Source organism: Periophthalmus magnuspinnatus, chromosome 15, assembly GCF_009829125.3.
Source record: "Periophthalmus magnuspinnatus isolate fPerMag1 chromosome 15, fPerMag1.2.pri, whole genome shotgun sequence".
Lineage (NCBI taxonomy): Eukaryota > Metazoa > Chordata > Actinopteri > Gobiiformes > Gobiidae > Periophthalmus > Periophthalmus magnuspinnatus.
In genome coordinates this window covers 12,415,826-12,442,434 of record NC_047140.1, presented here as the reverse complement: position 1 = coordinate 12,442,434, position 26,609 = coordinate 12,415,826, and the positions used below count along the sequence as shown (strand labels likewise).

The 26,609-nt window shown below is 39.3% G+C and overlaps 1 protein-coding gene across 1 annotated transcript in view; it reads left to right on the top strand.

The window, feature by feature from the left end:
- The window catches only part of atrnl1a (attractin-like 1a), a 347,237-nt gene that overhangs the window by 305,559 nt on the left and 15,069 nt on the right, over nt 1-26,609 (top strand). The window contains exon 29 of the mRNA XM_033980189.2: nt 19,182-19,296. Coding sequence (XP_033836080.1) covers nt 19,182-19,296 — 115 coding nt within the window. The remainder of the gene's footprint in view (nt 1-19,181; nt 19,297-26,609) is intronic.

Genomic DNA, 26,609 nt, shown 5'->3' with positions numbered 1-26,609 from the left:
TGCCATGAAGGGGTAGATTGCAAGTCATCAGCTACCTTTTATCTAAAATCATCCATATGACTTTAGTGAAGATTAATGGAGTTTTAAAACACAGTGGAGCACTTCCTGTAATACCACATGACATCACAAGGTGGAACACAGTGTTTACTGATTCAGAGAAGAACTGAAGTGGATGTGTGGATGAAAAGAAAACACAACTCCAGGTATGTTTTTGAGGAGGTAACAACATTATAACATGGTTTAAAGATCACAAGAGTCAGTTTTGTGTAGTATAGGACCTTTAATCTTAATTTCAATCTCTGCTGGGATGGACGATACCTTTTTCTTATTTCACCAATGCACAAAAGGACATTACGCAAAGAAATAGTTTTCCTGTATCTCATTTTAAACCCTCTGTTTCCCTGCTCCGCTAACAGTACCTCCAGAGAGCAGCTCCCCCGTGTGCAGGTGCAGAGTCTGGCCTGTATAATAGAGCATAAGGAGTCTGCGGAGAGCTGTGTACCACAATGTACCTGCACAATACTCAACAGCCAACTACCACAACCCAACTGCACAAGTACACAAGCAGAGGCCCGTATAGAGTCACATGTGCACAGGAGACTGGGGGAAATACGTATTCTCACACAGATGAATGCAGTATATCACATGGTGGTGCGTTCAGGGGCCGATTCGACATGACAGCAGAGCCATCGCAGTATACGCAGGACCAGTGGGTATACTAGCAATGGAACCAAAGACGTATGAGATATGTTATACAAAACCAAGCAAGTTGTGTTTCATTTTCATTTATTGTAGTGTTTTGTTCTGCCCCAGGACGATATTTAAAAAGGAACTTAAAGGGCCGGTACCTAATTTTTATTTTAGCAAAAAAGTGTGTTGCCTCAGTACAGATGTATTGTATAAGCAGCTCTGGAGGTCAAAATAAGTCCACTGTGTGCTGTCTGCATCTGATTATAAAGTGTTTTATTGTCAGAGAATTAGGATTAAGTACACTGTTAGCATGCTAGTTGTTGCTAGCTTTACTGTGAAAGCAAAACTCAGCTCTGGTCTCTGCGATTTGTGTAAAAGGGCTTATAAACTCATCATGGTGAATAATTAGGATGCTCAGGATGCATAAGTTAAGTGAGGAATAACTTTGGACCACTGCAAACGGTTTAAAAGGAATTAGTTCTGTTTTTCACATTTTTTAAGGTTGTAAAATCTAGTTAACATTAAGGTAAAATAAAAGCTACCTGATTGTTTTTTGGAGTTTGTGGTGTTAGCATTAAGAAACAGCTCTCTTTCTAAACTCAGGTGGTAAAAATAAGATACACTACCTTTAAAGTGACTAAATCAGACCTCTGTGTACTAGAAAGCAGTTTTATCAATTGCAAACTTGGAAGTAGCACAGATGCATGGTTAGAATAGGAGTTGTTAGCAATGCCATGATGCTAAAACTTTACTTTGCTACTCATCTCACACTCATCAATGCAGAAGTTTTCCACTCATTTGTGTGTTTTCTGAGAGCGATACAAGGCGCTTTAGTGTGTGTCAGTGCAGCTTCTCCCGTGGAAAGGTGGAAAGGAAATAATTGCATGTAACTTGTCTGTGTAATTCCTCAGTCGTCCAGGTAAGGTCCAGAGTAAAAGAAGAAAAGAGAAAAATCTACTTTTCAGAGCTTTTAACCATTTTATAGTTGTTTCCAATTCTCATTTCCCCTCTTGAAGTTGTATTTGGGGAAATTTGTGCACGTTTAGCTGTATTATTTTCAAGATTTTTCAAACATTCTTTTTACTATCACTATGTTCTCCAGTTTAATTTTCTTGATGACACTATGACACATGTAGGATTTGGCAGTGTCCTTTTCTAACAAATGACAAAAAAAACAAAAAAGAAAATCCACAGCTAACTAGAGTGATGTGCAGCTATCCATTGGAGGTTTTCAAAGACAGGAGTCAGTTTCTTTAATTAAGTCGTTTAGATGAATATAGCAATTTAAAATGTCCAAATTAGAACATAACGATCCACGAGCACACAAGAACAATAAGTCTTCTTCAAAATTAGACAACAATGACATATTAGCTCTATATCTCGACTTTCTCACGCCGGACTGGACTGATCCATTAACGATTCCTCCTCCTCCTCCGTCTGCTCTCCCTCTCCTCTCCTTCTGTCATCTACAGAGTTGATTGCCATCTCTTCTCCGACCCTCCTTCTCCTTCTCCCCTGCCTGCTCAGCCCTATCTTCCTCTTCTTCCTGGCGACAATCTGCTATGATTGTCACCCCCTCTGCCTTTGATCCCTTCTTCTCCTCCTCCTCTGTCCACCTCTCCTCTCTTTCTCTCTTTCTTCTCCTAATCTCATCTCCCACTAAATTGTCCCTTCTCCTCTATCTCTCCTTCATCCCTTCATCTCCTCCCCCTTTATCCGTTTATCCCTATCTTCCTCTGTGTCTCTAATATTTGCCACGGTTGTCCTCTCCTCTCCTCCGTCTCTGCTCCATCGCTCCTCAAAGCATTTCTTCTATCTCCACACTCACCCATTCTTTTATTACTCCTCTTTTCATCCTCTATATTTCTTCCCTCTCTTTTGTGTAGTTGTAAAATAGCTCAAATCACAACGATACATTTTGAATATGCGGGCGTTGTTTCTTTTAATACCTTTTTTACCGTCTCTTTTCCGTTTCCATCTTTTTGGAGCTTTCTTTGGTTGGAGGTCAAAGTAACATAATACACTATTAATACTGTGTTTCAGATTTCATTTTAAAGACATATAAACTATTAAAGGGAATAGAGTAATCTGTGAACCCAAGGTAAACATACTCTGCACTTGGGTCACAGTTACCAAATTGCTGCTGTTATTTAACACAATTTCCTCTGCAAACAACAAAATATCCTCCATTATTCTGTGTAAAAGCTGTTAACCCTGTAGTTTAGACCTCTACAAACATGTTCTGAGATCTCCCTGTGTGTCAAATACCCTCCCTAGTGCCCTCCCTGTGTGTCAGATGCCCTCCCTGTGTGTCAGATGCCCTCCCTAGTGCCCTCCCTGTGTGTCAGATGCCCTCCCTGTGTGTCAGATGCCCTCCCTAATGCCGTCTCTGTGTGTCAGATGCCCTCCCTGTGTGTCAGATGCCCTCCCTAGTGCCCTCCCTGTGTATCAGATGCCCTCCCTGTGTGTCAGATGCCCTCCCTAGTGCCCTCCCTGTGTGTCAGATACCCTCCCTGTGTGTCAGATGCCCTCCCTGTGTGTCAGATGCCCTCCCTAGTGCCCTCTCTGTGTGTCAGATGCCCTCCCTATGTTTCCACGGGGTTTTACTCTGTATACAAGCGGCTAACCCTGTAGTTACGTCATGAGATTCTTGTATTACTTCAGCAGATGTCATTCTTCTCTCAAATCCTGTTAAAAGATACATTTCAAATCTAATCACAACAGCAATACTCGAGTTGTTCAACCTTGTGTCGTATTTTCAACTTGCGCTTTCAACAGCAACATTCAAGCTAATCTGTGCATCTCTTTATTGTGATTGTCCATTGATGTTGGTATAATCTCTTGTATCAGTCTGGTAGTTGGTGTTTCAGACGTGGAGTGTGCATGTGCCTGGAGTCAGTACAGATCAGTCTGATTAGATGACTATCACCATGTAAGAACACTGTTTCTCATGCTTATTAAACGCATGCATGAGAAAAGAGATATGTTAGATAAGGTGTTATTCTTTCCAGGAGCATGAAATATGTTTTTATGTTAATTTATTGAAGAAAAAAAAAGTGCTTTCTTTGAAATACTGCAACTATGAGAAATAGCTCGACAGTTAGACACAAGGTGCAGTGTCCATTATGTTACTTAAGTGAAAGTACAGATATCAGAATGAGAAAAAAATACTCAAGTAAAAGTATCACATGACAAAATCAATTTAAGTAAAAGTATTAAAGTACCCCTTTAAAATGTACTTAAAGAGAATAAAGTAAAAATAGAGTTCAGAACTGAAGAAGCGGCTTGGATGAGCAGCAAAACGTCTTCACTCCTACAACTTTTTATCCAATTGACAGATTTAACTTTGGATTTTACTGGCCACCACTTTCCAAATAGGAAGTGAGCATATGTGCACTTCATTATCCATTGACTCTGGCTGCAATTCACTTTATATTGAAAAACTGACGCCCATTTCTCTGTAAAAGCTGCTTGTCAGTCTGACACTAAAATGTTTATTAACCCATTCTACATGATCCTGATATTTGTATTTTGCTACTGTATCCATAAATCAAAATTTGAACAATAATAACAGACCAATCATGCGCCTTCTTTCCACAAGGATGCTCCCACTAATGTTAGCAACAGGCTTAATTGACAACGTTGCTAAGTGCCTGCTCCCCTCTAAATCATCGTGTGGGTGGGAAGAGACATTATTTTCAACAGCTTCACTCCTGATTGGCTGTTTGGTTGCTATGAAATCCAAATATGCAACTCGTCTCCAAATTTGCTAACCATAACTGCTAACCTCGATGAGCTTCATTTGGCAGGATCTAAATGGTATGGGTGACGTCACACTCACTTAGTTTACTTCTTTATACATTCTATGGTCAGGACTCAGCTGGAGGATTTCTTGTGCCTGGAGCAAACCTACCAAGCAATCTCCAACATCCCGAGAGTCAAATCTGGGACCTTCTTGCTATAGGTGCCATGATATTTAAATGAGATGAATGCACAATTTAAATGGGCAAGGTGATGATGAAAAAGTAAATATTATTGAGGCAGAAATAGCTCATGAAGTCTTTGCTATGCCGATGGTTCAATGTGCTCCAGAGAAATGGTACAAAGAATCGTTATGTAACTTGATGTTGAGGAGCAGTGGTTCTACTCCAAGCTCCCCTCGAGTTTGTGCTTAAAGGAAGCAGCCCGCCCTATGAGCAGGAAACTATTAACCTTTTTTGTCCCTGCCCACTTTTGCCTCTAGAAGTTACTATACCATGCTTTCTTTGAGCTAGCACTTCAGGTTATGCGAGAATCCGATTTATTTAAAGATGGGGTATTATGTTTCTCTTTTTATTTTATTTCATTTTTTAAGCATTCTATCATGTTATAACATTCCCATCATCAAAAACATGCCTGAATTGGTTTTAGATGTCACCCATGCATGTTTGAGTTTTTAGCAATCTCTCCCAAACCCTCCTTATGGTTAGCTGTTCGATTTTTGATCCACACTCCCACACAATAATTATCCATAAATATACAAAAACATGATACAAAACTGTACGCAACAACTTGACAAACCTGATGTGATGTGCAGTAGTTTCATTAGTGGGATTCACGCTGATTGTGTTGTGATAGCGCTCTGAAGGAGGAGTGACTTAACGCGAGGAGCAAAGGGAGGAGAGACTCAAAAACAAACGTGAAACTTCTAAAACATGTTAATATGTTGTTTCCGCTGAATACACCATTTTCAAAACAGCAAAAGGTAATACCGTCATCTAAATATGTTACGTGTTAGCAGTTATACCTTATAGAAGTAAAACACCCCTTCTTTAAATGGAGAATTTGACGCAAGTTTTGCAGCTAAAATCTGATATAAAGTAGGTTGATTTGTGTAAAATGTTCGATGTTCATGTGTCCAAGAAGTCAACACTGCACCCTTTTCTCTGGGGAGCCTTTTAAATGGCTTTGTAGTCCGTATAGAACTTATTTACTGTCGGCAGCCCCAAGCAAAATAAAAATACACCCACGGCAACTTCTGGAATAGTGAATTGTATCTGCTTGTACCAGCATCTTCTTGTCGTTTTGGTTTGTCTTGTTTAATCAAAAATTCAACCAAACCAACACTGAATTCAAAAGTAACAGGAATAGTTTATGCTTGCAGTGAAAATGGATGTTTTTTGAAGTATTTTTATGGTACCATCACTCACTGAATAAACGTAAGATAGACATGTTTAATGCCGCACTTTGGAACTCTTCAGGCAAAGCAAAAACATCTCCATGGAAACGCATTCATCTACCATTAAAGGTTATCTACAATGTGCACCTGCGCTGTAGAATCTGCCACATCAGACCCAGACTCCCGGATTTGTAGAGATAAGATTACAGTAAGGTCAAAGGTCAAGCAACTGTCTCCCTAAAGGACTTGAACTTTGAACCTTGCGTCTGGCTCAGCGTCTCCTCCGCTCAATACGTCCAAGACTCACTCAGACACAAAATATCAATGTGATGTAACAGTATACCTGCAGGACTGTATCTTCCCTATACAAGTCATTCTTTTTTCTGCGAGGTCAAAGTTCAAACCCAATAAACTCGATTCACCCTCCTCCCACAAGCTTTTTTTCCGGGATACATTTTTCCGTTTTTGATGAAATGATGGAGGAAGGGAGGCGCACACTGCTGCCAACAAGCCAATTCCAGCATTACTCTGTCAGCAGAATCCTGGCCTGGCACTAAGTAGCACTTAATATTTAAAAAGTAAATAAAAATGTGAGAGAGAGAGAAAGAAAGGGAGGAGAGAGAAGAACGGAGAAGGAAAAAGAGCACAAAAGAGAGAGAGAAGGAGGAGTATTTTGGCCAAGTTTAGAGCCAGAGCTGACGAGGCACTGAAAAACAAAAGGGCAAGCACAACCTGCAAGCAGTATTTAACTACTCAAGATTTTTGTGTAATTGTCTTAACACACATTTTAGTAGAGATCATAAAAGCAGACATGTTGTGCTTTTGTTTGATATAGAATTATAATCTATGAGACCTGCAGATCATTATGTAATAGTCTGGACATTTTAAATAACAATATTTATCTAAAAATCACTTCATAAAAGAAGCGAAGATCGTAAAATGTCGGACCCTGATGAGGTATTAGGAGCCGATTTTTGCCTGCTCCTTTACGGTACGTCGCTGTAAACATCATCACAGAGGAGTATGTCGTTGTTTTAATTTGTAACAAAATGGCGACGCTGCCGAATCCTACGTGTATCACCGATTAAGAAAATAAAATTGGAGATACATACATAATAGAGGAGATTAAAGATTACTCAAACATGCAAGAATCACTCTAAATACAGAGAAGGGAAAGAACTATTTTGGTTTGGGTTTGTCATTTAAGAAACAAACTGTTATACTGTATCTCTTTGTTCAACACTTGTCTTTCCAAATGGTGTCAGTTGTGATCGTAAGGACAGGGTAAACAACGTCATATTCCTTCCTGAGCTTGATTTAAAAATGTGGGGAAAAAAAACAAAAAACAGAATTAATTCATTTTAAATGGTTTGCAGTGGTCCAAAGTTATTCTTCACTTACCTTACGCATTCTGAGCATCCTAATTATTCACTGTGCAAGATTATGATCACTTTTCACAGCTTTCAGAGACCAGAGCGGAGTTTTGCTATCATGGCAAAGCTAACAACAACTAACATGCTAACAAGTACTTCCTGATTCCAGGCCAATCAAATGCTTTATAATTAGATGCAGACAGTTCACAGTGGCTTATTTTGATGCCAAGAGCTGCTTATACAATATATCTGTAGTGAGGCAAGACACATTTTGAGTACAGTGCGTTGAATTGTGTGTATATTGTCATGCAGGGGACTATTGTGTGATGTTTGCCATTTGGCCGAAGGGTTACAGGTTCAAATCTGGCCTGAAGCACTATACTTTTGCTGTAATGTTTAGCTGAATATGATATAAATTAGGCTAAAAGTTTTCATTATGGATGTATCTAATCCAGAAAAAATATATGGCACAAAACTCCATGGATTTAATTTTCTATTTTCATGTAATCATACAGGTGACATGCCACCTCCAGAAAGTTACAGACTATATCTTTAACATTGAGATACATTGTGGGGAATCTGAATTTGCTGAGGGTATATTACACTTCTTAGAGAAATGACATCACAAGGTGGAGCCAGGTTTTTTTTACCTCTAGATAAGAAGGCATCATAAATATTCCAGGATTACTCAAACACGTGTGAATGAAACTTGGGACACAACTTATAAAATGGGTAAAAGCTAAAAGACATTCCATTTATCACATTATTTGATTTGAAGTGATTGGTCGTTGTGTCTAAAGCTGTCAGGTTGGTGGTGCAGTGTGTTCTGAGGTGTACACCAGGACAAACCCAAATGTGCGCACTGTTCCTGGAGCTGTCAGGACAAAACACTTGGCTCCAGCCCGAGCTCTGGCCGGGCTCTCCTTCTGCTCCCGCGCCTCCTGCTGTATGCTGAGAGGTGGAGGTAGGGAAGGGTAACAGTAAATGAAATAAAATGATGTAACTCAGACAGGTCCATGAGCAATTATTTCACCAGACACAACAATAAAAAGTCTGTACATAATCATATTAGTGCTGCAGTGTTCCCGTATTTGGATGGCATTTTTATATGTCTTTTGTTTTTTCAATTTATTGAAATTGGGCAAACCTGAGAATATATCTGTGGTTCTCAAACAGGCATTACATTTATATTGGTAAATCGGTGGTGGGTGTTTTGATACCAAAAATACTGATATATCGAGACAATCAAGAATGATTGATTCATGCATAAAAGTATCAATATTGAATTTCTTAAAATTGTAACTGCACATATATTTAAAACCACATTATTTTATTGCCATAAAATAAACTAAATAAACACTACTTATTTAATCATTATTATTATTATTTTTATTTTTTTTTTTTTTTTTTTTTTTTTTTTTTTTAGATGTGATATTTTATAGCAGTCTTATATCTTTTTTTATCCAGTGCAGACCTCCATTACTGTATTTTTTTTTCTAAATAAAATCATATTTAGATTTATTTAGATTTTTTTATTATACTGAAAAAAACTTGTGTCCTTACTGTGGGCAGGCTTGCATCTTGAAGTATGGTTTTACTTTTGTATTTCCAATATCTCCATAAAATCATGGATATGACGTGCCACCTCCAGAAAGTTACATGATGTTGTTTTATTTTTTAGATCAGTTCATATACATTCAATAAGTTTTTAATTCATTCATTAATGATTGGATTTACATATCACCTTTCAAGATACCCACAGTGCTTTGCAGTGCATTATAATTCACTCTACACTCAGTGGTGGTGAGAGACTATTGTAACCACAGCTGGCCTGGGACAGACTGACAGAAGTGAGGCTGCCAACATGCGTCATCAGCCCCTGTGACCACCGCCAACACTCACACCACATTAAGAATAGGCAGTGTGGGTGACGTGTCATAGACGATTAGCCAAACCTTCTTGATTTCAATACCTTGTGACTAGCTTTGAAAACCTTTCCTCCATGGACCACTCAATTTTCAACACATTTCTATTGTTATGACATTTCAGTTACCTAGCTCCAAAAACAGAAAGCAATAAGATCTTTGGTGCATGTAAAGGTAACCAGTAATACAGGTCCATCCAAGGATGAACTGACATTTTTAAACCCCATATATAACAGGCTAAGTCCTGGAATAGTACTAGTTTAGACATATAGTCCTAGTTTTGCCCCTGTAAAGTCCATCCTGTCCTTTAATCAATTAATCAAATAACTTTATTTATCCCCTAGGGGCAATTTAAACATATTGGGTAGTCCTGATGGAGAATTGAACAGGAGGATGGGTCATGATCAGAAGGGACAGTCCCGTGTCAGGGCAGTCTGATTTAGGGTAATATCCTTCAAGACAAAGGTGTCTTTCCTCCTCTGACGTGAAGCCTGGACATTGCAGTCGATGTGCAGACAGGGGCCAGATAAATTCTGGGAACATTGGGTGTGATGGGCCTTGGACAATCTTGGTCTTTTCCTCACAATTTGTTGCTTATTTGTTTATTTATGCTTGTTTAGTCTTGTTTTGATCCATTTTATTTCCAGTCTAGTTCTGATGTGGTTTACAGTTTTATAACAAGATGGTAAAAGTGGAAAAAAAATCTCTCTCTCTATATATATATATATATTATGATATTATTAAATGTGAATGCATTTTAATTGTGAGCATTGGCCCTGGTAATCAGAATCAGAATCAGAATCAGAAGACTTTTATTGCCATAGTCTGTGAACACAGTTCACAAACTAGGAACTTGATACGGTGAAAAAGTGCAACATAAACACACTGAATAAATACAAATACAAATACAAATAAGGGCATGCACAAAGTTAAAAAGATATGCTTAAAAAAATCAAATGAAATACTTGTAACGAGCAACAGCTAAAGGTGTGAAAGCAAAATAATGTTTGTATGTGTTATAAAAGCTTATGACAAAACACAAATCAAAACAAATGCTACATCCACTCAATCACTTATGGGACCATATTTTTCATGATTTATTCAAGTACACATGTTGAATATTCATAAGGTTAAATGAAAGTAAATTACACTACATGCATGCACTGTATTTTCTTTAGTATGTTCAAAACAATGCATAATTACATACTACAAAATCTCTGCTTTAAAGTCTATTCTTTGAGCCACAGGAGCGAGTGCAGAGACCTGAGCACAGGACACATGTGTAAAGTACTTCCTGGTTTTAGTCAGGACCTGAGCAGCAGTGTTCTGGATGTACTGCAGCTGTCTTAAGGCTCGTTTGGAGAGGCCAGTGAGCAGGACGTTACAAAAGTCTAACCTACTAGTCAAATGCAAAGTCTGGTTTTGACAGTATACCTTTGATTTTTTGCAATGTTTTTAGGTGGTAAAAAGCTGCAAATGATATTGATTTGATGTGGCTGTTAAAGTTCAAGTCTGAGTCCATTATTACCCCTAGATTTCTGGCCTAATTTGAAGGTTTTAGAGAGAGAGACTGGAGGTGACTCTGACACGTTCTCTTAGTTTCTTGGGCCAGAGACTATGACTTCAGTCTTGTCTGAGTTTAGCTGGAGAAAGTTGTTTTGCATCCACACATTGATCTGTTGGATGCAGTGGCAGAGTGAATCCACTGGTCCATATTCACCTGCTGCAGTGAGACATAGATCTGAGTGTCATCTGCAGAGTTGTGGTAGTCATTTAGGCATCATTATGATTGTAGGCCACTTCAGTCCAAGATTCAAATGAGGCCATTATTTATTGCAACATTTCTAGCGAGTATTTCGTGTCTATACTCTCTATGCTACAGGCTGGGTCTGTTACTATAGTGAGTAAAAGCTGTTATCCTTCTCCGTAGAATATTTAAATACAATTAACGATTAAGTCAAGTACAGGCTATTGAGCTTTGGAAACATTAAATAAATAAATATAAATTTCCATCCATCCATTCATTTTCTTCCGCTTATCCAAGTTCGGGTCATGGGGGAAACTGTCCAACAGGGACTCTCAGACTTCCCTCAGCCCAGACACTTCCTCCACACCTTAGGGTCCCACCAGAGGATGTCCCTGTATCAGAAATGACGCCGTACAGACACTTTGGATTAAAAGCAAGCCTATGCTTTGACAGAGTGACAGTAATCTGCGGTGACAGTGCTGCAGTAACACTAGGCCTACAGCAGTGATGATCACAGAGGTGAGGTAGAGTTTCCTTTGTTCTGGGATATAGAAGCATTTACACAGATCCACTTTCAACAGATCCATTACACGTATACATTACACTTTATATTTACTGTATCAGTACTGTAATACTTAAACATTTACTGCAGAACAATGATACACGGGCATTTCTTATACTATGTCAAATGAAGCTCAAAGTTCTCAAAGTTGTATTTTGATTGATTGAATCTCGCATGCTTGGGAAATACTGTAGTGCTCAGAAAATTTCTGTTTTCACCTACCCCCTATCCCCGGCCATTGCTCTGTACCTGAGATTATTCACAAAATTCAGGTTATTCATGCAGGGTTTACAAAATTCAATGGACCTATTTCTATTATGAAGTCTTTTTAGATCAATATTGTGATTTACAATGAACAGAAGGTACAATGATTATGCATGTTTTAGTTTAATACTCTACACCCCCAAAAAGCACAATATATCGTCTTTAAGAAAATAAAATACTGAAATCATTTCCATTTTATAGCCACAGGGAACCTTTTTTTTTTTTTTTCCTGGTAACCTAAAACACCAAGCCAATTTTTGCATTAGCTGGAAATCTTAAAAGGCACTGAATAGACATAATTACACGCCATTGTTTTCAGGACAACATCGTCTACATTTAAACTCAAATCACTTGTTTCACTGTTCTATGTGAACACTGTAATAAGCTTTACAGCCAAGCGACACGTGGACAAACAGTGGAGCTGCCAGAATAAGCCGGCTATCAGACACTGATCGAACAAAGAAGGCCAAACCAAAGTAGGCTGGCATAATTTAGTCCACAAAACCAAAATGTATGAGTCTTATTCTGCTAAAAACAAACATACAAAAAAAAAAAAAAAAAAAAAAAAATCTAACCCTGTAGATTAGATCTGTACAAACATGTTCTGCAATATGATTTTTTTTTATTAGTTCATCAGTTCATTTTTTTGCCCAAATAATGTTTTTGCCCCCAAAAAATAAAACTTAAAGTGGCGCTAAACACACCTTTGCTGCAAAACGGTCTTTATGGTGTTTTAATAACATTGTCTGCTATTCATAGTCATTTTTTTAGGAACTTTAGTGCAAACTAGGTGAACTTGCAGCTTTGTGTTCAAAAATAGCCAAGAACTGAGTTTCAGGTACTATGTGACATCACATAGTACTGCCCTGATTAAAGCTAGATGTTTTTGATTACAAAAAAAAATGTCTGGAGTTTGAAGGGTTGATGCCTATTTGACCAATCACAATGTTCTTTATACCCACAGACCCCGCCCCTCCGCCTCTCCTCCCCCCTCACTCTCCCCTTTAGTCCTCTAGACCCCTCCCCTCCTCACCCTCACTCTCCTCTCGTGGTTTTGGGCAGACTTTAGGTGTTTAGTCCCACTTAGTGTTGTATGTTGTCTATAAGCACACGCCCTGTCACCACAGTGTAATCCTGCTTGAGTCCTCTCCTCTGTCTCTTAAACAGCTGCAGTTGTCTGTAGTTAGAGATCTGAGCGTGACTCAGTGTCTGCTCCATCTGGACCAGGAGACAGGTTCTGCTAATCACCCCGTGTACGCCCGTATATGTGAGTCTGTGTGTTTTAGTGTGTGTGAGTATGTTAAGCGGCTGGGTATTTGTCACATTGTGGGGACTCTATACACACTATTAGAAGATTGTACTGGGGATTTTAGAAACCAAAAAATGTATTAATGTGATAAAGTAATGTACTGTACACGGAGATACTAATTACAAACAAACAGAGAAGGGAACTTACAGCACGCTTTGTCTGGGTGTGAGAATAATGATAATGCATTAGATTTCATTTTGTAGCATTTTACAAGACAACCAAAGATGGTTTACAGTGCATTATTCATTCACTCAGCTCAGTGGTGGTAAGCTAGTATTGTTGCCACAGATGCCTTGGGACAGACTGATGGAACAGAGGCTGCCAATCTGTGCCATCGGCCCCTCACACCAACACTCACACACACCACATTCATACTAAACAAGGTGAGTGAAGTGTGTTGCCTAAGGACTAAAGATTAGAGCACTTGTAACAGGTCTACAGTAACGTACTTTACATGGTAGTAATGTTGGTAATTACACAACTATAACAACAGATCCAGGTCTATATATATTAAATGAAAGATCTACACACATTCAACGCACTACTCCATACATGTACGTGTATATGGTTTGTCCCTTCCCTTTTACTTTTAATGCTGGCTAAAATAAACACATCCAAAACATGGAGATTTTACACACACATAGGATGAAATACGTACAAAAGTACAAATGTCGCTATCAATACTGTTATGCAAACAGTGCTGAAGTTAGTATTTAAGTTAAGGTTAAATCAGTCTGCAAGAAATCAATGGAAGTCAATGTAGTCCCCACAAAGTATGGAAGCCCAACATTAGAGTGTTTGCATATGTGTTGATTTGCTGACAGCAGAGTAAACACAGGAGCTTCTAATTAGTCTGCAGAGTGTGGCTTTAAACACACACACACACACACACGATGTGTGTGGAAATGTGTGGAAATGTGCACCACAACACTGTACTTGTACCAACCAGTTTTTGTTTTGTTTTGTTTTTTTATTTTAATTTGTCAAGAGTTTTTTATTTATTTATTTATTTTATTATATTATATTATTCAAATTATAAATGGAGATAAAGTGTAATTTCAACAACCAAGAAGATTTTGTTCCTCCTGGTTCCTCCTCAGTGTCACCTCTCAGCCAATCACATGTCTCCCTCTGTCCTCTGTCTGTACTGTGGTTTCAGCTGCAGTGGTAGAAGTATAGTAAATATTGTACTTCTTAGGCATCTGTATTGTATGTTTTTGTTTCACTTTTTACACTACATTTAAGTATCTGTACATTTATGTATCTGTGTACTGCATTTTTGAACTGGATTGAAAAGTGAAAGTATTATTTTTTTATAGCTGGGGGACTTATTTTTAGCATGGTCATAGTTTAAGCAAACAAAAATATTAAAATAAAAACACCAACATAAAAATATGACATTAATTTGTATTGTTTCTGTTGAACAAAATCAGCACATCTGATGCGTTGTTAGATTTGTCCAAAATCAGTTTACTTCTCAAGTAGATTTTTAAGTGATACTTTTACTTGAGTGTTTTTGCTCTTATCTCTATACATTACAAAACGGGGTACTTCTACCTCTGGCCATGTGTCATATCTTTTACCCCAACTCCACCACAGCAGCAGAACCACCAGCCTCTTCAGCCTCCTCTGCCTCTTCTTGTCCTCACGGCATCTCTACCAGCTCAGATATAAACACCAAAGTTTGTCTCCAACAAACCATTTTATTTGGGCTCCGATGAAAAAAAAAAATTATTTAAAAAAAAAAGTTAAAAATTCCACTTTTCCCCAACTCTTCAAAGCCTGTTCTTTTCCACTCCTGTCATTACCAGCTACAGTGAAACTAATTAAGCACAAACTTAACCAATGATTTTGAGACAGTTTATAATCACAACCACTGCAGACTCATTTCCCACATTAAGACACTTTTTGTGAGTTGTCTGAGAGCTCATCCTTTGGATTGTGTTAATGTTTGCTTTATTTTATTTAGAATTTTCAAGAGGGACAAAGAATACTGTGCAGAGACTATTGTTTTAAACACAACAGGCCCCACATTCACAGGGCGGTGTTGCATCAGGCCAGTCTGAAGTGGACCAAATTCAGAATTCCTAGAAAATCCTGTTACAAATTCTGAAACAATAGTCATTGCTTCACGCCATTTGGAGTAGGAGAATATACAGAGCACGATTTAATTTTGTTTGTTTTTTAATATTGTGGTGGTTTATATAATTCTTACTGCAACTGTGAGGAAATTTGAAGTTTGTGTTTACATTTTTTAGACTTTCTGACCAGGACCAGGACTAAACTAAGATTAAACCAAGGTTATACTTGGACTAAATCAGAACTAAACTATGACTAAACCAGGACTAAACTATGACTAAACCAGGACTAAAGCAGGACTAAAGCAGGACTAAGCCAGGACTAAAGCAGGACTAAACCAGGACTAAACCAGGACTAAACCAGGACTAAAGCAGGTCTAAAACAGAACTAAACCATCACTAAACCAGGATTAAAGCAGGATAAAGCCAGGACTAAACCAGGATTATACCATCACTAAACTAGAAATATACCATGATTATACCAATACTAAATTAGGACAATACCAGGACTTTAGCAGAACTATGCCAGGACCATACCAGGATTAAACCAGGCCTAAACCAGTATTAAACTGGAACTAAGACAGTACTAAACCAGGACTAAATAAGGACTATATCAGGAATAAATCAGGACTAAAGCAGGACTAAACCTGGACTAAAAAAGGATTATATCAGGATTAAGCCAGGACTAAAGCAGGACTATACCAGGATTAATCCAGGATTAAATAAGGACTATATCAGGATTAAACCAAGACTAAAGCAGGACTATACCAGGATTAAACCAGGACTAATAAACTAGAACTAAAAGAGGACTAAATTAGGACCAAGTTCTATAACAGGACTTTATCAATGTTTCCTGTAGTGATCAATGTAGTCTATTGGAAACCTCTCCTCACTCTCTTTCCTCTCTCTCTTCTCTCCCCTTTTTTCTCTTGATCCATCTCTCTTGCCCTCCCCCCTCTGTCTCTCTCTCTCTGCCCCCTCTCTTTTCTCTCTCTCACTCTCCCTTCCCCTCTGCTCTCTCCCTTTTCTTCTCTTTATGCCCACCTCACCTTCTGTTTTTCTCTCCATTCTCTCTTTCTGTTTTCTCCCCCTCCCATCTCTTCTCTTTCTGCCCCCACCTCTCCCCCCTCTCCTGTTAGTATCTCTCTTTCTCTCTCTACTCTCCCTCTTCTCTCTCCCTCTCTCCTTCTTATTCTTTCATCTCCCCGTCTTTTCTGTTCCTCTCTCTCTCCTCTGTCTCTTTTTCTCCTTTCCTCTCTTCTCCTCTGTCTCTCTCTTCCCGCTGACCACAGTAATGACCAGAGCCTGTCTCCTCCTGACCTCTGTGGTACGGTGAGGCGAAGGGGTCAAACTGATCGATGGCGCTGTGACTGCTCTCCCTCCGTCTCTGTCTCGCTCTCCCTCTTTCTCTCTCTGCGTCTCTATCTCTCGGTGTTTTCAGACTAAAGGAAATCTGACCTGAGCTCTGATATGATGATCGGCTGCAGGTCAGAGGGACGGTCCCAGAGGAAAGAGAGAGAGAGGAGGAGGAGGAATACAGGATACAGTAAGAGCAGAGGAATACAGGAATACAATAAGAGCGAACATATTCAAAGTTTTATCACTGTATAATTTTCACAGAACTTACTCGTACACTGACCTGGTGGAGGGCGGGCCACTCCACGATGTCTCCACGATGTCTTCACACAGTCCAAAGGTCCTTAACTTCTGCCCTTTGAACTGTACAAACTGCACTTCTTAGTTGCTCAAAAAACAAGTTAAAAATCATAACATAACTTAACATTAAAAAAAAAAAAAAAAACTTTACAAACTGATCAGTGTGCCAGACAGTCAGCCACAAGAGCAGCCAACTACGGCCATGGCAACCACATACAGTGGCTTGTAAAAGTACTCATCCCCCTGGAACTTTTTCAAATTTTGTCAAGTCACAACCACAAATTTAAATATTTTTTGATTTGCATTTTATGTGATTAAGTAACATAAAATGGTACATAAGTGTGAAGTAGAAAGAAAATTATACATCATTTCAAGATAAAAAAAAAAAAAAAAAAAACATATACAAAACTGAAAAGTGCAGTGTGCAAAAGTATCCAGCCCCCCTAAGTCAATACTTTGTGGAACCGCCTTTTGCTGCAGTTACAGCTGAGAGTCTTTTGGGTTATGTCTTCACCAGCTTTGCACACCTACAGACTGAAATTTTTGCCCATTTTTCCTGCAAAACAGTTCAAGTTCTGTCAGATTTGATGGAGACGGTTTGTGAACTGCAGTTTTCAGATCTTGCCACAGATTCTCTATTGGATTTAGGTCTGGACTTTGACTGGTCCATTCTAACACATGAATATGTTTTGCTTTAAACCATTCCATTCTCGCTTTGGCTTTATGTTTAGGATCGTTGTCCTGCTGGAAGGTGAACCTCCGCCCCAGTCTCAAGTCTTTTGCAGACTCCAACAGGTTTTCTTCTGAGATTGCCCTGTATTTAGCTCCATCCATCTTCACATCAACTCTGACCATGCTAAGAAAATGTATTTAAATGAGTGGTTGTGACGTGACAGTATGTGAAAAAGTTCCAGGGGGATGAATACTTTTGCAAGCCTCTGTAAGTTTAGGGAGGTACTTAAAATAAAATAAATTTTTTAAAAGTTGTAGGACACTACTCTACATATTACAGGCCATGACCGTGTTACTGGAGTGTGTATGTGACAGCATAGAGTTGTCAGACACACTACAGTACACATTGATCTGAGCAGTCTCACACATGAGCACCCTCTCACCTGTACACACTTCCAGACTGGAGCTGAGCAGCAGGTGGAGGTGTGCGGGCTGTCACTCACTCTACTGACCCCAGCAGGAGCCTCTGATCCTGGGGAGGCTCACACACTTAGCCCCCCCTCTCCCTGGTGCACAGCTGCTGGATCGTCCATGCGCTTAGCAAATGTGTGCAAAGAAGAGGAGAGAGGAGTGGAAAGTAGATAAATACAGTTTCATTCAACCACTGGATAGTTATGTGTTAGTATTTAATACCCCAGAGAAGTAAAACACCCAATTTTTAACAGCTAGCTTCGTTATCACTTTCAATTTGGTTTATTTTGTATTTATTTTTCCAGACATTTCACAGAGACTAAAGACAAATAATGTGCATAAAGTCTAAAAAGAAATAAGCAGAAGTCTAAGCTCATGATGCCTATCCCGCGTACATTGTATATTAACATAAAGAGCCGGTAATACCTTAAACGCAACATATTAAATCCACAAAGTCCATAGTCAACAAAAATAAGAATATGCAGCTCTCAGCGTTCACTTTCAATGTAGTGTTTTTTCTAATATTCCTCCTATACAAAGTTTAAACTGCCTCAGTGTTTTACAGTCTTTTACCTCCAGGTCCAGTTTATTCTATACATTTACCCAACAGAACCACAATGCTGCTTTAAATTCTCACATTCTTTTTTTTTTTTTTTTTTTTTTTTTTTTTTATATATTGCACCCTCTGAAATTGTAAACATAAACGTTATAGGTCATCATGCTCTGTTGTCCTCTGATGGCTTCCCTCTCACTGCTGCTAAGTGCCAATTAGCATTTAACCGGTGTAATTTCTCACTTGACCGAGACTTGAGCTGACTGTTGTGCACATGAGGGAGGGTATACCTTAACACACCCTTTCTGTTCAAAGAAGACTTCTCACAAAAATAATTTACACCTGTTTCAAACTTCCAACTATTCTCCCTGCTTAAAATCTGCACCTCACTGTCTTTATACGAATGGTTTGTGGCTTTAAGATGCACGTGGACGGCCGACTGTGAACCTGAATTTGACTGTCTCCTGTGACAATACACTTTTTGATGCAGTGGGCGACTTGACAGTTAAATGAATGTAGGCAAATGTATTTTTTGTTCATTTTTTATGTAATTTTGAAATGCACTAAGTCATGTTCAACCTACATGTCACCTACAAGTTCTTGTCAATCAGGCTTACTTATTTGTGATTCTGACAGATGTATTTCTGACTCAAACATGTCGTGTTTTGTGTCTGTGTGTGTCTGTGTGTGTGTGTGTGTGTGTGTGTGTGTGTGTGTGAACAGGCGGTGCCCAATCCCATTGCTGTTGAGCCGTGCTGGGGAAGCAGAGCCGGAGTCCTCACACTACTGCTCAATCTACCCCGAGTGAGAACAGGAACGCCCCCTCCTGGACAGTCAGGTACGACACTGTCAGCCCTAACTCAAATAAATTAAATGTTCTCTCTAATAGCAACATTAAAGTGGAACTAACCGCTAACACAGCTTTTTTTAAGCAATTAAATGGTGTGAATTGTCTTAGAATAACATTGTCTACTGTTCCTAGTGCTTTTTTGGTAATTGTATTGCAAACTAGGTAAATTTGCAGTTTTCTGGTCATAAACGACTGTGTGTGTGTGTGTGTGTGTGTCCTGGCTCCAGTGGCCTCTGCAGTTTCAAGTACTATGTGACATCACACAGATCTGTCCTGATTTCAGTTATGTGTTTCTAATTACAAACACCTGGACGCAGGGGTGGGATTTGAAGTGTGGATACGTGTTAGACCAATCACAGTGTTTCCTATACCTCCAGACCCCGCCCCTCCTCCCTCATCACGCTCCCCTTTTTCCTTCAGGTACTGCTGAGTTTAGCACCTCTATTTAAAATGTGGCTGTGGGAGCAGTTTAGGTGTTAAGTCACACTTTAAAGTTATGTAATCACGCTAGTTTGACTCCAGTTTACTTTGGATCTGGACTTGGTTCGGTCCTCTTTTAGTCCTGAATTCGTCCTGGTCTAGTCCAAGTTTAATTCTGGGTTTAGTCCCAATATTAAAGTGGTGCAAGTGTGCCCGCGCCTTCTGTCACTGTTTCCATTTCTGGAGGTTCTGAGCTTTCACATGAGGCCTGTCCATATACTGAGAATTGATTTTTGTTCCAATAGATGTCAGATAGATGTGAAACCTGTTCTCTTCTCCCGCTCCCCTCACTTGGCCATACACTGCTTGGCCAAAAAAAGTCACCACCAAAAAAAAAGGTCACACACTCCAATATTTTGTTGTATCACCTTTAGCTTTGATCACCATTGTACCAGCTTTGTACCACCATTCACTGTGGCATAGTTTCGATTTCGCTTCTGCAATGTCACAAGATTTATTTCCATCCAGTGTTGCATTAATTTTTCACCAAGATGTTGCATTGATGATGGTCGAGTCTGACGCTGCACAAAGCCTTCTCCAGCACATCCTAAAGATTCTCAATGGGGTTAAGGTCTGGACTCTGTGGTGGACAATCCATGTGTGAAAATGATGTCTCATGCTCCTGAACCACTCTTTCACAATTTGAGCCCGATGAATCCTGGCATTGTCATCTTGGAATATGCCCGTGCCATCAGGGAAGAAAAAATCCATTGATGGAATAACCTGGTCATTCAGTATATTCAGGTGTCAGCTGACCTCATTGAGCACAGACTGTCGCTGAACCTCGACCTGACCAACTGCAGCAACCACAACCTATTTGCTTAGTTAAATCCGGGTGGCGACTTTTCTTTTGACCAGGATCAATGACATAAATCACTAAATCAGATTAAAAAAAATGTAAGTAAAATGTTTTAAAAAGTAGCGTAGCATAGGATTTAGTAAAAACAAATTGTGACATAAGCTGTTGATGCAGATAATTCCCTTTCATTTCCATAACAAGAGCTTTATTCTATCCATCGCCTTTATTCTCTACACTGTCTTCCATCGCACTCGCATAACAGTGTTTGAGTCTGTCAGCTGGTACGGCCTAGTGTTTTGGCTCTCATTGGGCATAATTGTACCGCTGTGATGTGCTGTCATTTAAATAAGTGCCTCTGTATAATCACTGCATACGCCCAGCTCTCTCTCCTGTGTTTACTATGGCCAGCTGTCACCATTGTAAACCGCTAATGCCAGTTTCAGTATTAAAGGAGACATATTATGCAAAATCCACTTTTATGAGCTTTCAACCACATTGTAATGATCTCCCCCTCATCATTATCTTATACTCAGTTGTTTTTGATTGATGCGTGTTTGACTAATCCTGTATTGTTTGAGACGTTAGTGCTCTGAAAATTTTTGTTTTCACTTACATTGTGGGTGAAAACCTGCTCACAGTATTAAAGCTATTATAAACACTGAACCTCAGCGCCTTAACCTGCAGATAGAAGACACATACACGTTTTTTCAGATCAGTTTTGTGGTTTCCCATTAACAAAATGTTAAAAGTTGAAATAATTATCACGGTATACCAGACTTCTTTAATACTGTGCGTTCAGATGTAGTTGATGTCGCTGCATGCTGCCCGAACTCCCATCTTGACAACAAAAAGTTCACAACACACATACTGTTTTCTGTCAGAGTTAAAGAGGGGCTGGCAACAGACTGTAGCAGAAGTGTGTGCTTTGGTTCATGTGGAGTGGTTTACACAGACACCACGGGGAACGTCAGACATTCAACAGAGTGGAGTATGAGTAACAATCAGTGTCAACATTATATCAGTGTCAATGGCAAGTAATGGTATTTTCTTCTGTAAAAGTTAAACGTGAAAGAGTTGGTACAGTTTAACAGCAATTATAAAACAAGAAAATTAAGTAAACAGTTGTAGAAAACCAGTAAACTTGAGTCACATTTATCACTGATGCAGAATTTGGGATCACACACAGTGGAATTGAACCTTTCTCTCCTTAAATAAGACGTTTCTTAAGTCTGTGTGTTGAGGAAATTATCATTGTGCCTTAAAATGTTCTTATTAACCTGCTCCACGTGATCAGAATTGATATTGAGTATTGCATCTACTCCTTAGTATTGAAATTGAATTTAAAATGTTTGCATCGTGACAACACATGACAGGTTTTTATGTTTTACTGTTTCTGACTTGGTTTATAGCCTATAGTCTGACAATTGACCTCTTTTTGTTTTTTTGCCAGAGCAGTGTCATGTGTGAACCAAGCCAGGACAATCTAAGTTAAGATCTTGGTTTCCTTGGTTACGAGTCTGGTTTCCTGGTTACGCTGTACATTATATTCTCATTCATTTAAAGAGACTGCAGTTTATGTGTGAACAGAGCAGACCCGGCAATGTTCAGGGCCTGGTGCATGTGTGAACGGCGTCACTGCTGAAAGTTCTGGCATTTTGTACCTGGCAATTTGCAGGAATCTATGTGTGAATGGGGCTTGATTCCAGTGAAAGAGGGGGGATTATACATCAGGTTACAACATTCCCTCATGAAAAAACATGCCTAAAGAGGTTTTAAATGTCATCCATGCATGTTTAAGTAATTTATCGATCACCCCTGGGCCCTATTCGACTTCGCTTTACGGTTCGCTCTAAGATTCTGTCCAATGCTGAGCTCACAGGTCTACGTCATCCATGCTCCCACACAACAATTCTCCGTAAATATAATACGTTTCATGAGCGGAATGAGTGACTTAGCATGGAGAGCGAAGCGAGGGATCAAGAATACAGTAAACACCATCTTTCTCTTCATGCTCATGCGCACAAACATGATTGTATATTATCCTGTTAGCTGTCCTCCTTTAGCGTCAGCGCGTGTCACTGATATCTCGCATTATTCGCACTTCCTCAGCACCTTTCAAACATCTCCATCGCTGCACCCTCTCCTGTCAGACACTCTCCTCTGCCCGCTCGGGTTTCTGTCTTGTCCATCGGTACATTTTGCTCGCGGTACAGCTTCATTTTCCCGGTGTTAAAGAGTTCTTGTGTAACCCGAGCAGGTGTGAGGGCTGAGGACCGGAAGTGCAGGGCTCAGAGAGAAGAGGGAGCAAGCAGAGCAGACGAAGCATGCCATTTGAGAGAAAATATCTGTTATGATTACAGTGAAGTATGAAGAAACCAGATGGTGCAAGATATTGGGTTTAGGGTTAATAGGAAGTGGTTTAGATGCCAAGGAGCACATAGGAAGAACTATAGGATTCATTTCTTGGACAATGGCTTTTACAGGTGTTTGTGGCTCAGAAGTGTGTTGGCTGGACTGTATTGAATTGGCTGTTCATAGCTCAATTCCTGGACTTTGGGCAAATTGAGTTTACGTGGCTCCTGCAAATGTGATTCAGCCCAGGTCACCAGTGGCAGATGATTGAACCAATCACAGAGCAGCATTGTGGTTTAGGTGGAGCCAAAGGTTAAGCACCTTTGGCTTTGGGAAAAACATGCAGAGGGAAGCGCTTCATGCATTTGTGGATGAGAAATATGTTCCTATTTTCTCTCAACTAGATTTAACACAATTTCTCCATGTTCTAAAAATAACCTGCAATAGACGAAATCTGTGAAGTAGTCAGCTTAATTTTTTACAATTATTAATATGTTTTAAGGCTGTAAAACCCCTCACCACACGCTTTATACTTTTCTCAGACAGGCATTGACATTTTCTCACATTTATCTCTTGTTTAACCCTTTAAAGACTGAACACATTATAGACCAGTATGGCTCGCCTAGACTTTCATTATTTTTTTAACCATAAAAGTCATGTTAAAGGAAGTATCAGAATGTACTGCATTTTTTCACACAACTACCTCTATTTTACATATCCATCAGTATTTTTCCTTTGATGCATTGAATAACTGGGAAAGTCCCCGCGGCACCTACGGTCTGATTGGTCATCTTCGAGGGACAATGGAGGCTCATTACTATAATGACAGTAAAATATTCAAAAAAAAAAAAAACATGCCTCTGCTTTGACATGTCGTTTGGGTTTACATGAGAGCACAATTGGTTGGGGAGTTACGGTAAGGAAAAGTCCACAACTGCTTTCAATCGTCGATGATAGCATCCAACACTATAGGGTTATTAAACACTCTCAAAGTTCATCCATATTAAAAACTTGTTCAGGCTTATATCCCTCTTCCTCGATGATCTTTTTAAATGTGTTGTTCTCGTGCCTCTGCTCCAGTGGTATCTGTAGAGGCCCCTCTCCGTGCGGAGAAACACTTAAAAAGCATCTAAAGCGTTCCTAAAATTTGTCAGTGCAGAATGTTTCATCGACATTGTGGGTTTTGTTGGGAAGAAAATTTGCAAATGTACAGCACTTCAGAGTCACACTGCGATCGAACTTTTATGTAAATTTGTCTGAACACATTTTGTGCTGTACAGGAGACACGGCACGGAGGAGACTGATGGACAATGGTCTACAGTCCCTCAGCCAATCAGGATGCAGAACACAAAGCACGTTCATAAGCTGTAAAAAAAAAAAAAAAAAAAAAAAAGCCAATCGAAAACACACACTTTACAATACAGTTTTATATCCACAAGTACCACTGTTTGCAAAATTATTCTTGCTCACCACCTTATTTCCATATATTCCATGCGTTACAAGGCACATTTATAGCACTTTCTTCCCTATTTAAAAAGAACAACCTTCTGTCTCTCTCAGCATCTTGTGACCCATTTATTTAGAACCACGCACGTTTTCCACAACTATACAAAAACAGTGATGACATAAGCACACATTTCAAAGTCCCCCAGTGTCTCCCCGTCCCCTGAGACCTGTTCACTGGGTCAGCCTCTGAAGTGGTCCCTGCTACAGGCCAGGCTCCTCCTCCATCTCTGTGGGAGCCACTTCAAGGGGAATCCTCGATGAGACGGCCCACTTTAGCGCTCTTTGTTTGGGGTTTGTCCTGCTTTCTTCCCCTGCTCCCTGGAGGTTTTACCATGTGCTGACCCGACACTGTACACAGAGGGGGAGGGTACGCAGTATGACGTACAGTACAATATGGCTGCTGCTGGGTCAGATCTCAGATTAGAGGAATCTTGGGGATATTACTATAAAAAAATCAGTGCATATTTGCAATCTTGAAAGGATTAGTTTTCTGAATCTATAAAGCATACTTTTGTTCAGGCATTTTTTATTTTGCTTTGATATTATTGTATGATTGGTATAGTTGGCATCACTATCTTTAATCAGTGGAAGGGGGCACCATACAGGCAGTATAATTCACTACATTGAAGGATGGGCGATATTCCAGGCAAAATGAATCACTTTTTTTTTTACTTAGTCCGAATTTTAGATTTTTTTGGGGAAAAATAAAAATAAATTTAAATATTTATTTACTCAAAAAGTTAAACAATGCAAACTGTCAGTCATCATAATTAATGCCATTTAAATAGACTCATATCTAACTCCAAACTCATCCGTCTGCTCCAAACCATCTGCTTTTACTGACAGAGGATGGACTGTAGACTTCTCCATTGAAAAGATCCAAGCTGATCATTGACCATTAGATTAGCAATGACTGAATATCGATCTTTAAATTGACTAACTGCACAACCCTAACAAAGTTCTTAGTCTTTCTTTAGTTGTTATTGCTGGCTAAGCAGTTTTCATGGATGCTCAGTAGTCTTAACATTGATATTCCATGTTCATGTTAAAAAGGTACAAAAATGTATACAGAAAACTGTGATGGTCCCTGCCATCTTACTATTTAGCCCAGCTAGTTTGTTTTAAAAAACACTTGCCTCCAGCACCATGTTGCTGCTTCTCTGGCTGCTTCACCAGGCCACACCAGCTGCAGATTACCATGGGCATGTTGCTTATTTGCACAGTCAAATTTTACCCAATTTATATTGGCTTGTACCCAGAGAAACATAATAGGTGAAACATGTTTTTGATCCATAACAAAAGACAACAACAACTCAACACATCATTTCACAATTCTGTCTTTCACAAACAAAACAAAGCCTGCCTGCTCTTACACAGCTCTGTTTACATTCAGTGTATGTGTTATGTCCAATGGGAGGCAGATAACATCTGTTTTATCAAACCACTTGTCTATGATCTTTTATCTAATGAATTTAATCCAATCTTTTAGCAGTCAGGAGGCTTATGTTTATAAACCTGTTTCACCTTTTATGTCTCTTTGGGTATAAGCCACAAGCATTTGGTTCAAATATAAATTCTGGGAAATATTTTCTTAAAGTGGAACTAAACACTAAATCATCTTATTTGCTACTAAACTGTGTATATGATGTGTTAATAACATTATCTACTGTTCCTAGTCCCTCTTTGGCAATTTAGTGCAATCAAGGTATATGTGCGGTTTTCTGGTCAAAAACAACTCAGTGTGTGCTACTTCCACTAGCGACTTCAATTTCAAGTACTACATGACATGACACAGGGCTGCCCTGATCATACACTTAAATACTTCGCCCCTGCAGCCAGGTGTTTGTAACCAGAAACACCACACACTGCCCTGTTTAGCAGCTCTATTTGAAATGTGGTTGTGGGTGGAGTTTGTGTTTAGTCTCACTTTAATGATCTCTCTTATTTCCTCCAAAGCAGTGCAATTTTTCTACACTTCCACTTACAATTAAGTAGTAGTTATGGTAATTTGGTCCGATTCACCACAAGGTCTGAGGTCCATTGGTCTGGGACAGAAGTGGGTACTACTCAGTTATATCTACATGAGTAATATGTTTAATGTGGCAACCATACTCGTACTTAAGTAAAAGTTTTGATTATCTTCCCAGTGTGAGTAAGTCTACAA